We start from the raw sequence: 13,099 nt of genomic DNA, 5'->3' as shown, positions 1-13,099 counted from the left end.
AGGCAGGATTAAGTACTTTGCCAAGTAGGCAAAACCATTTGTGCTAATCTGAGAAATCCACTGCTACCCTGGGGGTTAAAATAACCCAAGTCTTCAAGAGAACTATATTCTATCTTCAGTTAACACTCAAACACCAGGAAAATTATACTTTCTATTTCATGATATGTTTTTATTTCATTATAATTCAAAAGACACGAAGTGATTCTCCTGTAATGTCTTCAGGGACGGATTGTTTCTGCTCCTTTGGGTGAAGGAATCCCTAAAGAATTTCTGCCCACCCCCCACCCCCCTCCAACTGTCAGACTCCAACCGCTCCTCTCCCGTGTAATCAGCCTTATTAGAACATTTTCCTGACGCCAATATTTGACCTCTAGAAGAAACATGCGGTAACCGACTAACCATAATTAGGGAAACCTGAACCAGGGTCTGGACTTGGGCTCAGGGTAGAAAGGACTGGGGAGATTTCACGGTGGCCAGAGGGGCCATGGGAGAGCTGGTTGGATGGTCCCAAAAGTCTTAGATCCTAGCCGGTTGGGGAGTCCTTGCGTATCTGGGGCAAGATTCAGCTTCTCTCCGAGTCTGGGAATTAGGAGCGCACATGCCGAGCTTCGGACTACATTTCCCAGAAGGCTCTACTCCCCGGGTTTTCGTAGTTTACCAGGGCGTGTCTTGGAGGCGAGGCAGCAGTCGGCGAGCACAGTTGGGGCAACTCGCTGCGGCTGCGGCAGCCGCACCTGCCTTCGGGCGAGATGGTTGGGGTTCTGCTCCTGCTCCTCCTTCTCCCCTTTCTCCTGTACATCGCTGCACCCCAAATCAGGTCTGTGCAAATGTACTGCCTTCCTCTTAGAGAAATCTGCGGGGCGCGGGGCGAGGGGAGACATACATCCTCATCGAAGCTCTGAGCTTCAAAAGGAGGACAGGAAAACTCCCTGCGGGTCTCCAGGTAGGGGATGTTCGGTGGGTCGGAGGGGGTCGAGCTGCCCGGGGAGAAGAGGGCGAGATCAGGAGACCCCCAGGTCGTGGGAAGAGGCTGCAGTCCGGAACATCCTGCTTTGTTTCCTCGATGCCAGTCGTGACATCTGCAGCCCCACTGTTTTGTTGCTGTTAGACTGGCTTTTCCTCTGGGCAGATGCTGTAAAGGATGAAAGGGTTTCATCACTCTTGTCTTCTAACATGCCTTAGCAGCAGAAGTAAGGGGTGGGGCGGCGTGGGGGAGGGCGGTCCCGAGTCTTGCCCTGGGGTTTTGGGGTGAGGAGGAGAAGTTGAGGGCCGTGGTCTCTGCACCAGGTGATAATCAGCCAATGGCTGGCTTAGTGCCCCAGAGAATCAGCAGCGAGTTGCCGGACAGGCAGCCTGCTGATTGGTTCTGAGTAAATCACCAGTAGTGACGGTGGACCTGTGACTGCAGAGAACACTTCTTCCCTCGGTAGGGATTGGGTAGGGTGGAAGGGAAATGCAGTCAAGGTGCGACTGGAACTGGAAGGCGCGCTAGATCACTCTCTGCAGTTTCTTACACATTCACTCCTTCCTTCCTCATTCCTCTCCTCGCTCGAGCCGATTCTCCCATTTTGTTGTTCCTCCTCTGAACTCGCCGCGCTCCCACCTCTAGAAGCTCACACGAGTGCGATACTCGGATGAATACGCTCCTTTTTCTCTCTTTTCCGCCACAGCATCCTCTGATCCACACAGAATCTCAGTGAAAAGTTGAACCTGGCGTGCTGCAGTCCATGCGGTCGCACACAGTCGGACAGGACTGAGCGACTGAACTGAAAATACTGCTCATACCTCAAAGAGATTTTTCTAATCAAAGTTATACTCCAAGGGTCATGTTCCCAACTTACCAAGCTAGGTCGTGGGGGCTGGACCAGAGCTGGACTTTCATAGTTGGTTGTCTCTTTCTTTCCTGCTGGTTAAGGAGAAGGAACAGCTGGGTTGAGGTCCTCGTGGGTGCTTGTGGAGGAGAAGCGGAATGGACGTGGGAAAACTGAGCGGGGAGGATTGTCTGAGGAGAAAGATACCCGCTGGTGGGCACCTTGCTTCCTTATTGGCCTGTTTGTTCTAAGCAGGAACTTGAGTGGCGAGCAGTTTGTGCTGTGCAATTTTCAATGAAACATTTAAATTAAAAAATGCTTATCCCAGTCAACTGATTCTTTTAAATTGAGTCCCCAGGCTTTGCAGAGTAGAGGACAATCTAAGACCTAATACCTGTTTATGCATTCATTCCTTTGGAGAAGTAGAGTAGTGTATTGCTTAGGAAGAAGGACTTGTACTGATTAAACCAGGACTGGAATCTCAAGTTCTGCTCTGTATTTATTTAGTCATGTTTTGCCTTATTTTTAACTGTTCATGTGTAGGGAGCTGGGGGGCAGGGGGGAGGGTGATTCCTTTCATTTTGTCCCAGGTTGACAAGCTTTCATAATTTTTAACTTTTTTGTTGGGTAAGCTGTTTTATTCAACCATAAAGGCCATAAAGTGCCAGTTATGGACCGATTAACATCAGGGAACCAGTTCTTTCTTTTTCTAGGCTGAGTCTTGTGATTTCCTCAGCCCAAGGAAGAGCTCCACCAGGAGCTCAAATATTCATCCAGTTCTTGTACTGCAAGGAGCTAGAGTTAAAGTTGCCCTTAATAGAATCATTTCTGTCCTTAAGCAAGAGCAGAAAAAATTTAAGCAAGAAAATCTTAAGAGCAGAAAACTTTTGTTTTGTTTCCTCCAATCTTCCTTCAGTCTGTAAAAGGACAGCAGTAGAAGGAACGAAAACAGCCGTCAGCCTTGGGATGTGTAGATAAGGGGGTGTTGCAGGAGCCTCTGGCTAAGGCAAAGAAAATGAAGAACTGATAACTCCTCTGTCTGCAGGAAGATGCTGTCCAGCGGGGTTTGTACATCAACCATCCAGCTTCCTGGAAAAGTGGCTGTGGTCACTGGAGCCAACACAGGCATCGGGAAGGAGACCGCCAAAGAGCTGGCTCGAAGAGGCAAGTCTATCTGCTTTCAGTTCCCTTCTGCTACTTGTTTGTTTGTTTTTTAATTGAAGTATAGTTGATTTAGGGCTTCCCTGGTGGCTCAGGTAGTTAAGAATCTGCCTGCAATGCAGGAGACCCAGGAAGATCCCCTGGAGAAGGGGATGGCTACCCACTCCAGTATTCATGCCTGGAGAATTCCATGGACAGAGGAGCCTGGCGGTCTACAGTCCATGGGGTCTCAAAGAGTCAGACACAACTGAATGACTAACACCGTTATAGTTGATTTTACAATGTTGTGTTTATTTGTGTTAATCACTTTGTGTACAGCAAAGTGATTCAGTTATACATCCTTTTTTATATTCTTTTCCATTATGGTTTATCTCAGGATATTGAATATAGTTCCTTGTGCTATACAGTAGGACCTTGTTGTTTATCCATTCTATATGTAATAGTTTTTATCTGCCAACCCCTAACTCCCAGTCCATGCAACCTCCTCCCTTCTCCGCCTTGGCAACTACAAGTCTGTTCTTGCGTCTGTGAGGCTGTTTCTGTTTTGCAGACAGCTTCATTTATGTCATATTTTAGATTCTACATGTAAGTGATATATGGTATTTGTCTTTCCCCTTCTGACTTAACTTCACTTAGTATGATAATCTCTAGTTCCATCCATGTTGCTGCAAATGGCATTATTTCATTCTTTTTTATGGCTGAGTAGAATTCCATTGTATATATGTACCATATCTTTTTTTATCCATTCATCTGTCAGTGGACATTTGGGTTTTTCCTTGTCTTGGCTTTTGTGAATAGTGCTGCTATGAAATAAAGGTGCGTGTATCTTTGGGGATTATAGTTTTGCCAAAATATATGCCTAGGAGTAGATTTCTGGTTCATATGGTAATTCTATTTTTTAGTTTTCCGAGGACTATTTTCTATAGTGGCTGCACCAACCTATATTCCCACCAACAGCATGGAAGGGTTCCCTTTTCTCCACACCCTCTCTAGCTTTTGTTATTTGTAGACTTTTAATAATGGCCATCCTGACGAGTATGAGGTGATAATCTCATTGTAGTTTTTATTGCATTTCTAATAATTAACAGTGTTGAGCATCTTTTCCTGTGCCTGTTGGCCCTCTGTCTTCTTTGGAGAAACTTCAGTTTAGGTCTCCTGCTGCTACTGCTATTTTATCCCTTGCCATGATGACCATTTTCATTATTTCCTCCCAGGCTTGGAATTCAAGAACATTTGAAAGGCCCCACTGATCTGCTGGTCTGAATGTTGTACATGTTCTACATATAATGGACATAATGAAAAGTGTTGATTTATTTTTCTTGCCTGATTTATTCATCAGATACCTCTTTGTGAAGCAGGGGTAATCCCTTTTTAGAAACAAACAGTAGAAAATAATATTTAACATTAGAATTAAGTCTTTGATGCTCACTGCAAAACAGAGCCAACAGTTTGTCTCTCTTATATGTTGATTGACAGGAGCCCGTGTGTATTTAGCTTGCCGGGACGTACAAAAGGGGGAATTGGTGGCCAGAGAAATCCAGATGATGACAGGGAACCAACAAGTGTTGGTGCGGAAACTGGACTTGGCTGATACTAAATCTATTCGAGCCTTTGCCAAGCGCTTCTTAGAAGGTGGGTGTCCAACTAGGGACTATGCTGTGGGTTTTGCAATCAACATGGAAGACTTAGCTAAAAAGAAAAGATTCCTCTCCCTCTCTGACATCTAGAAATGCTAGACAAGAAACAACCAAAAACTTTTGGATTCATAATGGAACTCATTAGTAACAAAGGGAAATCCTCAAGAGGCAGGGAAAAAAGTGACTTTGAAAAGTCACAGCAGATTTCCTCAGTTAGGAATCAACCTGCCAACGCAGGGGACACAGGTTCGATCCCTGGTCCAGGAGGATCCTGCATGCCTCGGGGCAACTAAGCCTGTGAGCTGAACCTTCCTAGAGCTCATTCTCCACAACAGGAGAGTAGCCCCCTCTTGCCACAACTAGAGAAAGCTTACACGTAACAACGAAGACCCAGCAGAGCCAAAAATAAACAAACAAATAAAATTCACCCCAAAATGTCATAGTAGTGCATAAGAACTAAAGCCAAAAATCTCGTATGTGTACCAGAACTCCATATGGGCTTTAAGGTCTGGAGTCCACATATCCGTATAGAGATAAGAGATGAGGCCTCAGGATGTTGAGGGCTGGGTTGCTGTACCTGAGGCTCCACGTCAGGCTGGGATCCACAAACAGTCATCTGGTCCACGGTACAGGGGCTTAGAAAAAAAACCCCAGGCCAGCTGCTCAAGGATATGACAAAGAAGCCTATCATCTCTCTAGGAGGTGGATGAATAAAAGGTCATCGGCAAGAAATTAGAACTTCAGGCTGACATCATTTATGGGGGCGGGGGGGATTTCATTCACGTCACTAACTGATGCAAGAAACTTAAGCTGAGAAATTAACATAAAATCCTGTAGTGTCACATCAAAAGCAAGTCCAAGAGCACTCTGTAGACTTTTTCCCTCATAACCCAGGGATCTAGGCCTCCCAAGGAAAACAACTTCCACTGATAATGCTTTTAGACAAAAATTACAAATGATATGAAAAAAGAAATCATAAGAGAGTTTGCAGTTGAAACAGAGGTGAAACCAGTGTTTCTTTGGGGGCGTGAAACCAAGTGGCAGGGAGGCGTACCAAACATCCTGCTTTTCTCTTGTTTTGAAATTTCTCATTCAGCTGGGGAAGTTTTTCTATTGGGAGAGATAGAACACTTCCCAAAAGCAATGAGTCAGTAGATCCTGAATTGGAAAGATTGGAAAGGCCATTTGGTCATGTCATGTGGAATTTTTCCCTGTAGTAAGAGTATGTAGGATTCAACTAGCATCTTAAAATGAAAAACAATACAAAATAAATATGAAGGGAAGATAGAGGGAAGATTGAAGCCATGCATCCCCTTTTCAAAGCGTGGGTGTGGGGCAGATTTCAAAGATGTAACAGCCGTGGCTGGCCACGTGCACACTCCGTCTCCTCTTCCCCGCAGAGGAAAAGCATCTCCACATTTTGATCAACAACGCAGGAGTGATGATGTGTCCCTACTCCAAAACAGCAGATGGCTTTGAGATGCATATGGGAGTCAACCACTTAGGTAAGAAATCTTGTCTCATCCCAAAGCTAAAGGGAAAGTTAAATTCTCAGTGGAGAACTTAAGGTCTTGTGGCGCTTTCTTTGTGGTGTGAATGGACCTCTGGGCCATAACAGACCATAAATATATTCATTTAATAAATAGTGTGGTCCTGCCAGAAAGCTCAGGCTCCCTTGAGGTTCCCCCCATTTTTTGATCTGTTTTTCACATTCAGTTTAACTTAACCTAATTGGAGTGGGTGCTATGTTACTTTCTTTGTAGCCACCCTTTTGGCAGGCGTCAAATGGAGGCCATAGGCTCTTAAAGAGTTATTACCGAGTCCAAGCTTACTCTGCTTACTGCACGACAGGCCAGTGAATCCGAGAGGCGAGGTGCTGAGGCAAGGAAGAGACTTTAATCAGGGAGCAGGCAGACTGAGAAGACGGCAGGCTAGCACCTCAAAGTAACCATCTTATCAGGGTCTGGATGCCAGGTTCTATTATAGATCAGAGATGGGGGTAGGTAAGGAAGCAAAGTAAAAAGACCATTAATTTTGCAAACCTCGGCTGGAATGGCAAGCCTCAGGCATGGGATGTGTTCATTTCCCTCTTCCTGCCATCCACAGATGGACAGGGTTCTAAACAAAAGCACTTTTAGTTTAACAGCCAGGCAGAGGCGCAGGATTCTCCGAGGCAGACTGTTCTGTATGATTTTAATAACAAAAGCAGCAAAGAGCAAATCAAAGAGACAGTTCCATCACAGGGTCAGAATTGGCTTCCTCCCTGCAACAGTGATGTTATTCAAAGTTGGAATAAGATATGATTTCATATTCACGAGGGCTTCCCTGGTAGCTCAGCTGGTAAAGACTCTGCCTGCAATACAGGATACCTGGGTTTGATCCCTGGGTTGGGAAGATCCCCTGGAAAAGGGAACTGCTACCCACTCCAGTATTCTGGCCTGGGGAATTCATATTCACATAATCTAGACCTCTCATAGAAGGATGTCTATGTCTTTGGCTGTTCCTATGTCCCTGAACTCTCATTGAACTTGTTCTGTAGTTAATAATAAAAGTTAAAAGCTTTATTATTGGATTCTCTGTCTCCCATAGCAGAGCCTGGCTCACCACTACTCCCTTTACCCCCACCTTGGCCCTGAAATCTGTTCATTCTTTTTCTCATAGGTCACTTCCTCCTGACTCATCTGTTGCTAGAAAAGCTGGAGGAATCAGCACCATCGAGGGTGGTGAATGTATCTTCCTTAGCACATCTCCTGGGAAGGATCCACTTCCATAACCTGCAGGGCGAGAAGTTCTACCAGTCAGGTCTGGCCTACTGTCACAGCAAATTAGCCAACATTCTCTTCACCCAGGAACTGGCTCGGAGGCTAAAAGGTAGGCTTAAAAGTAGTGAGTATGGAGACATGAGTCAATGGGAAGTAGCTAAAAGTCACAGGAATCAGAGCTGTTTTATGGAGCCCATCTGTAGACAGCATCTGCTTTCATGGCTCTGCTTGGGTATGGTTTTAGTAAACAGCCCACAAATGAATGTTGGAGGTGATGGGGTAGTTCTGAAAGCTTGACTTTGGCATTTACTAGCTGCACGACCTGCAGCAAGTTGCTTAACTTTTCAAGTCTTAATTCCTCATATGTAAAGTGGGACTGCTTCATGGGTTATTGTTATGATTAATTTAACCTTGACTCATGAGCAAATCAAGGTTTTTGACTTCTAGATAGAATGGAGGGACCAAAACTTGCAGTGGCTACAAACACTAGGATAAAACAGGTCCTGGGCCTATAGAGGGTGAGGGGGTCTCCCTAACAGCAAAGGTTCAAATAAAAGGGAAATGTATGCTCGAGGAAGGGAGTCTCCAGACACAACCAGAGGTCCTTAGCACAGTCTACTCTGGATTTCCAATAAAGAGTAAGGAAATCCAACGTGGACAATTAAAAGTGCTTAGACTTGAGGCAGGCAGATCAGGCAGAAGGAATCAGACACAAGCGCTTCATCACTGGAACAGGAGTGTCAAACCACATGAACAGCTGTGAGATGGGGAGGAAAGTCTATGCCTAGGGCGTGATATCCTTTATCATCTGTAGATGGATCAGGGGAACTGGGTGGTGAAAATCAACCAAAAGTTGGTCAGGGTGCTAGGGGGGGCCTAGAAGTGCAGAGATGGGTCCAGCTGTGAGGATCAGATAAGAGCAGAGGATACACAAGTAAGGACACCTGATGGATGAGGATTAGGTGGGAAATAAGCTGTGATGCGAAGAAAGAAACCTGGGCATGATGAAGAGTCATTGATTCAGCCATTCAATAGCCACGTATTCAGGGCCCATGTTATTCTACACACTGGATTAGGGGCTGGGGGTGGAGTGGTTCACATCCAACAGGAGAGAGAAATAATTAGCAAGTTTTTATCCAGCTGTCCCATGTAAAATGAATCTAGTAATGCATGAATAATTTGCACTGTGAAAAAATGTTCCAATAATATGGAAGTATACAGAGTTAGAAATGAAACGCGCCCCCCCCACTTACTCTTCTCTGTCCCTCTTCTGCTTCCCCTCCGCCGCCTGCCCCAAGAAACCACTGTCAACAACTTGACCTGCACCTCTCCAATTATTTTCTTGTACATTTAACTGTGTATATACCATACATAAGGAACTGAAATTCTAACCGTATTTTAGAGAGCTTTCCATATAGTACTGGAGATTTACCACCACCAATGAAAAGGCAGCTTTAGAAAGGCAGTGATCAACAATGTCAAATGCTTCTGAGTGGGTCCTGGCTCTGCTGCTTCCTGACAGTTAATAGCCCCGCTCAGCCTGAACTGTAATCTGTGAAGTAAAAATATACATTACTGTGAGGAGTGGTTGTGACAGCATCAGGAGAGCAGAGTCCACAGCAGGCAAATGTCCGGTCATGTCTCCTGCCCTCTTTGGCCATTCAGCATCATCAAGTCCTGTCTTCCTCTTTCCATATGGCTTCCTAGCATCAGGCTCTGGCATCACGGTGTACTCTGTGCACCCTGGCACAGTCAACTCTGAACTGGTTCGGCACTCAGCCCTCATGAGATGGATCTGGTGGATTTTCTCCTTCTTCATCAAGACCCCACAGCAGGGAGCCCAGACCAGCCTATACTGTGCCTTAACGGAGGGTCTAGAAGTTCTCAGCGGAAACCATTTCAGGTACGAACGTGTGTGTTTTTGAAGATGGAATTTTATTGCCTATAGGAAATTATTTGGATTTGTCTGATACACTATATCCTTTAAAAAAAAATTATTTATTTATTTATTTTTGGAGGTGCTGCACTGGGTCTTCATTGCTATGTACAGGCTTTCTCCAGTTGTGGCAAGCAAGGGCTACTCTTCATTGCAAAGCCTGGGCTTCTCATTGTTGTGGAGCCTCCAGGCGTGAGGTCTTTAATAGTTGTGACACATGGGTTCAGTTGCTCTGGAGCAAGTGGGGTTTTCCTGGACCAGGGATAGAACTCACGTCACCTCCATTGGCAGGCAGATTCTTAACCACTGGACCACTAGGAAAGTCCTGAAATAGTATAGGGTTTTTTTTTTTAGTAATTTTATTTATTTTAGGCTGTGCTTCAAGGGCTTTTCTCTAGCTTCAGCGAGCTGGGGCTACTCTCTAGTTGCGATGCGTGGGCTTCTCTTTGCAGTGGCTTCTCTTGCTGCGGAGTCTGTGGGCTCTGGGGCAAGCGGGCTTTAGTAGTTGCGGCAAGTGGGCTCAATAGTTGAGGTTCCTGGGCTCTAGGACACAGGCTCAATAGTTGTGATGCATGGTGTTAGTTGCCCTGCAGCATGTGGAATCTTCCCAGACCAGGGATTGAACCTGTGTCTCCTGCATTGGCAGGCCAGATCCTTTACTGTGGAGCCACCAGGGGAGCCCCCAAAATGGTATAGTCTTAAAAATTGTTCCTCACACGACTTCAAAGATCATGATTCCCTTTAGTCAATCATTAAAAAATAACCCTTCATTGAATCCCTGCTGTGTACTAGATGCAGAGAGGAGAAAAAAGAGTAAAAGAATTATTCTTGAGAAACTTTTCTGGGAAGTAAAGAGTTGGGACAGCTCTCCTGTATTTAATGGGGACTTAAAATAATTGGAATTACAACAGTGAAGAGAACGTATATGAAACAGATGGGACCTTATTACCATTTCTTTTTTTACGATTTTTTTTTTTAACGTGGACCATTTTAACAGTCATTTTGAATTTGTTACAATATTGCTTCTGTTTTTGTTTTGGTTTTTTTGGCAATGAGGCATGTGGGATCTTAACTCTCCAATCAGGGATCAAACCTGCACCTCGGTGGAAGGCAGTGTCTTAACCACTGAACCACCAGGGAAGTCCCCGTGTTACCATTTCTTTTCTCCTATCATCTTTTCCTTCTTTTGTTGGTTATGAAGCTGACTTAACTTGTTCTTTGAGTTTTGTAGTTTTATAACCTACAGTTATAACTGTAGGTACACTGCAGAAAGAAGCAGCACTTCTTTAATCGCTCCAAGCATCTAAGAGCAATGTAGTATCTCAGCCACATGACACCATACAGCATCTTATAGAGTTGACCTTACAGACATATTTGAACAAGATGGACATACACAGGTATCAGCCAGACACTGATATTATAATTAAATATTTATATACACACACACACACACAAGGGGGATATAAAGACTAAATGATATGTATTATATATCAAATAAACATTCTGATCCCAGGTGGTCTATGAGTTCCAAAATGGTTCTGACCCCATTTTTCTCTGGGGTAAAGTCTGGAGAATGAAGAGGTAGGACAAACACTGGTCCTGTGAACCACCCAGAGCACATGTCATCCCTGGGTTATTTTTCTGTCGTGTTCCTTACGCCAGGCGGAGGGCAGACTGCATTCTTAACCCTGTGTTCTAAGCCTCTCTCTTTCCCTTCCAGTGACTGCCACGTGGCATGGGTCTCTGCACAGGCTCGTAATGAGACGGTAGCAAGGCGGCTGTGGGATGTCAGCTGTGACCTGCTGGGCATCCCTGTGGACTGGCTGATGATGGCAGCTGGACCCAAGAGAAGCCTGAAGCAGACTACTCAGCACACCCTGCCAAAATGATTCTCCTTCAGGATGGCCAAAACCTTGAGCACGAAGCAAACCTTCCAACCTTGCCTGCTTGATGCCTGATAAAAGCCCAGTGTGCACTGCCGGATTCATCCAAACACCTTGCATTTGTCCAGGTTATTTTGCTCCTATTACTGCCCATTACTAGAGATAATATAGGCGAAGTAGACCCTCAGTTGACCTCCAAGCTCATCTTTTCCTTCTGAAGCCTCTTACCCAGGGGAACCTAAGCTGTGCCAGGGGTTGATTGATGGCACTTTGGATTAGTTTCTGTCCTCTTTGTCCACAGTGTAGTTCTTCCGAACCAAACTACCTTCAAGGGGAGGCATGATTTAGCCTCAGCTAAACTCCAGGAGTCCCAGTGGCTTGGCTCAAGGGCAGGGTTTGTCCTTCTTCTCCTAAGAAAACCACCATGGCACCAACATCTGAATTCTTTCAGCTCTTCACTGAATCTGGATTGTGGCATGGCTTTATCTTTGCCATGCCTAGATCACAGAAGAACTTCCTTTTCTAAGAAGGTGGAGTTTACTGGATGGCAGAGATTTGCGGAAAGGCAGAAATAAACATCAAATTTAAACTCATTCATTTTTCTGCTGTTTCTCAAATCAGCAAGAAGCTAGTGGAAAAGGCAGTTTGAAAAGATTGGCCACTTGACTTCACTTACTGACCCTAATTCATGGAGGTTTCCTCTTTGTGCCTTAGTTTCTCTTAGAAAACCAGAAGAGGAAGACTATTTAATGATTGTCCCTGAGTATATCTTTGTGTGTGTGCTTGTGTTTTTAAGCAGTTGGGAGTATTCAAAATAGTCACAAAGGAACAGTATTAAACGGACCCTAGTGCAGATAAATAATCAGAGACAGAGCAGACCTGTGTCATTCAGTCTTTGATACAAATGGGAAATAAACTCTACCCAAGAAGCACATGGGTAGCAGGGAAGAAGTCCAAAAAAGAGAAGAATCCTGGAAGGTAATGCATGCAAAGGCAATGAAGGGGCTAGAAAAGGGTGGTGGTGGTGTTTAATGCACAGCTAAAGATGGTAAAATCCAGCAATAGAAGAATTGAGGGTGACTACCTTGTGTTCAAGCATGATAAGGCACTGTTTGAACAAGCTCCCGTCAATCTATGTGGCAGAAAAAGCAAAAATGGTCCCCCATCCCCTCTACTTCTTTATTCAGCAAAATTATCTTAAGGACTGGTATTGGTAATTATGGTCATTTTAAAACTCTTTCAGGGCATTTCCATGACAAGATTAAAATGTCTGCTGTATAGTATACTTGAAGAATGTTTATCCAAAGTAATGGAAGTCTGAGAAATTGGACACAAACATGTCCCATCACTTGTTTGGAGTACATTCTTTTAGTAGAGTTTGTGATTTTCTTGGACTAATAATTACATGTTCACTTTGGTGGAGAAAAGAGTTATAGGGCCATAGTCTTCTCATATTTGTAAATAATCTTTTGTTGAACTTGTTTTGACCATTAAACTATATATTTAGATATGGTCATTTTATGGAAAAATTGGAAAACTTTTGATAATAGTACAGAACTGAATTAATATTTTACTTAATTTATATTGAACTGTCAATGACAAATAAAAAATTTGATGATTTACCATGTTTTTATTTACCAGAATAAAACCTGTAATAATTAAGCAAATTTAATTTGAGTCAACAGAAGAAAGCAATTAAATAAAAGTTTAATTACTGTCAAAAGAGGAAAACACTTTTCGTTACTATGGTTATGCAATCAGTCCTCATTCATGAGGATAATTTGTCCCAGAGTCTGCCACAGTGCAGTCTCAATTCAAATGCTATTAACTTGGGTTGTTGATAATTTGATTGTTCACTCACCCATTTCTACTAATCTTTTATGACACTGTTCAAAGACCACTTTTTCCA

The 13,099-nt window shown here is 44.1% G+C and overlaps 1 protein-coding gene across 2 annotated transcripts; it reads left to right on the top strand.

Annotated features, from left to right (window-relative positions):
- Positions 1 to 663: 663 nt before the first annotated feature.
- Positions 664 to 12,913, top strand: RDH11 (retinol dehydrogenase 11). Of its 2 annotated transcripts, none has more exons than XM_027552238.1 (7): positions 664 to 817; positions 2,857 to 2,975; positions 4,449 to 4,604; positions 6,010 to 6,114; positions 7,271 to 7,480; positions 9,079 to 9,274; positions 11,028 to 12,237. In XM_027552238.1, exons 1-7 carry the CDS (start codon positions 750 to 752, stop codon positions 11,194 to 11,196), a joined length of 1,023 nt encoding a protein of 340 aa, XP_027408039.1. In that variant the 5' UTR covers positions 664 to 749; the 3' UTR covers positions 11,197 to 12,237. The 2 variants fall into 2 exon arrangements, with proteins under 2 accessions (XP_027408039.1, XP_027408040.1); XM_027552239.1 differs by lacking the exon at positions 664 to 817 and adding an exon at positions 1,917 to 2,024 and having other exon boundaries at positions 11,028 to 12,913.
- The last annotated feature ends 186 nt before the right edge of the window (positions 12,914 to 13,099 follow it).

The sequence above is a fragment of the Bos indicus x Bos taurus genome, chromosome 10, assembly GCF_003369695.1.
Source record: "Bos indicus x Bos taurus breed Angus x Brahman F1 hybrid chromosome 10, Bos_hybrid_MaternalHap_v2.0, whole genome shotgun sequence".
Classification (NCBI taxonomy): Eukaryota; Metazoa; Chordata; class Mammalia; order Artiodactyla; family Bovidae; genus Bos; species Bos indicus x Bos taurus.
Note: the sequence above shows the minus strand (reverse complement) of the source record. Positions and strands in the feature narration are given on the sequence as shown.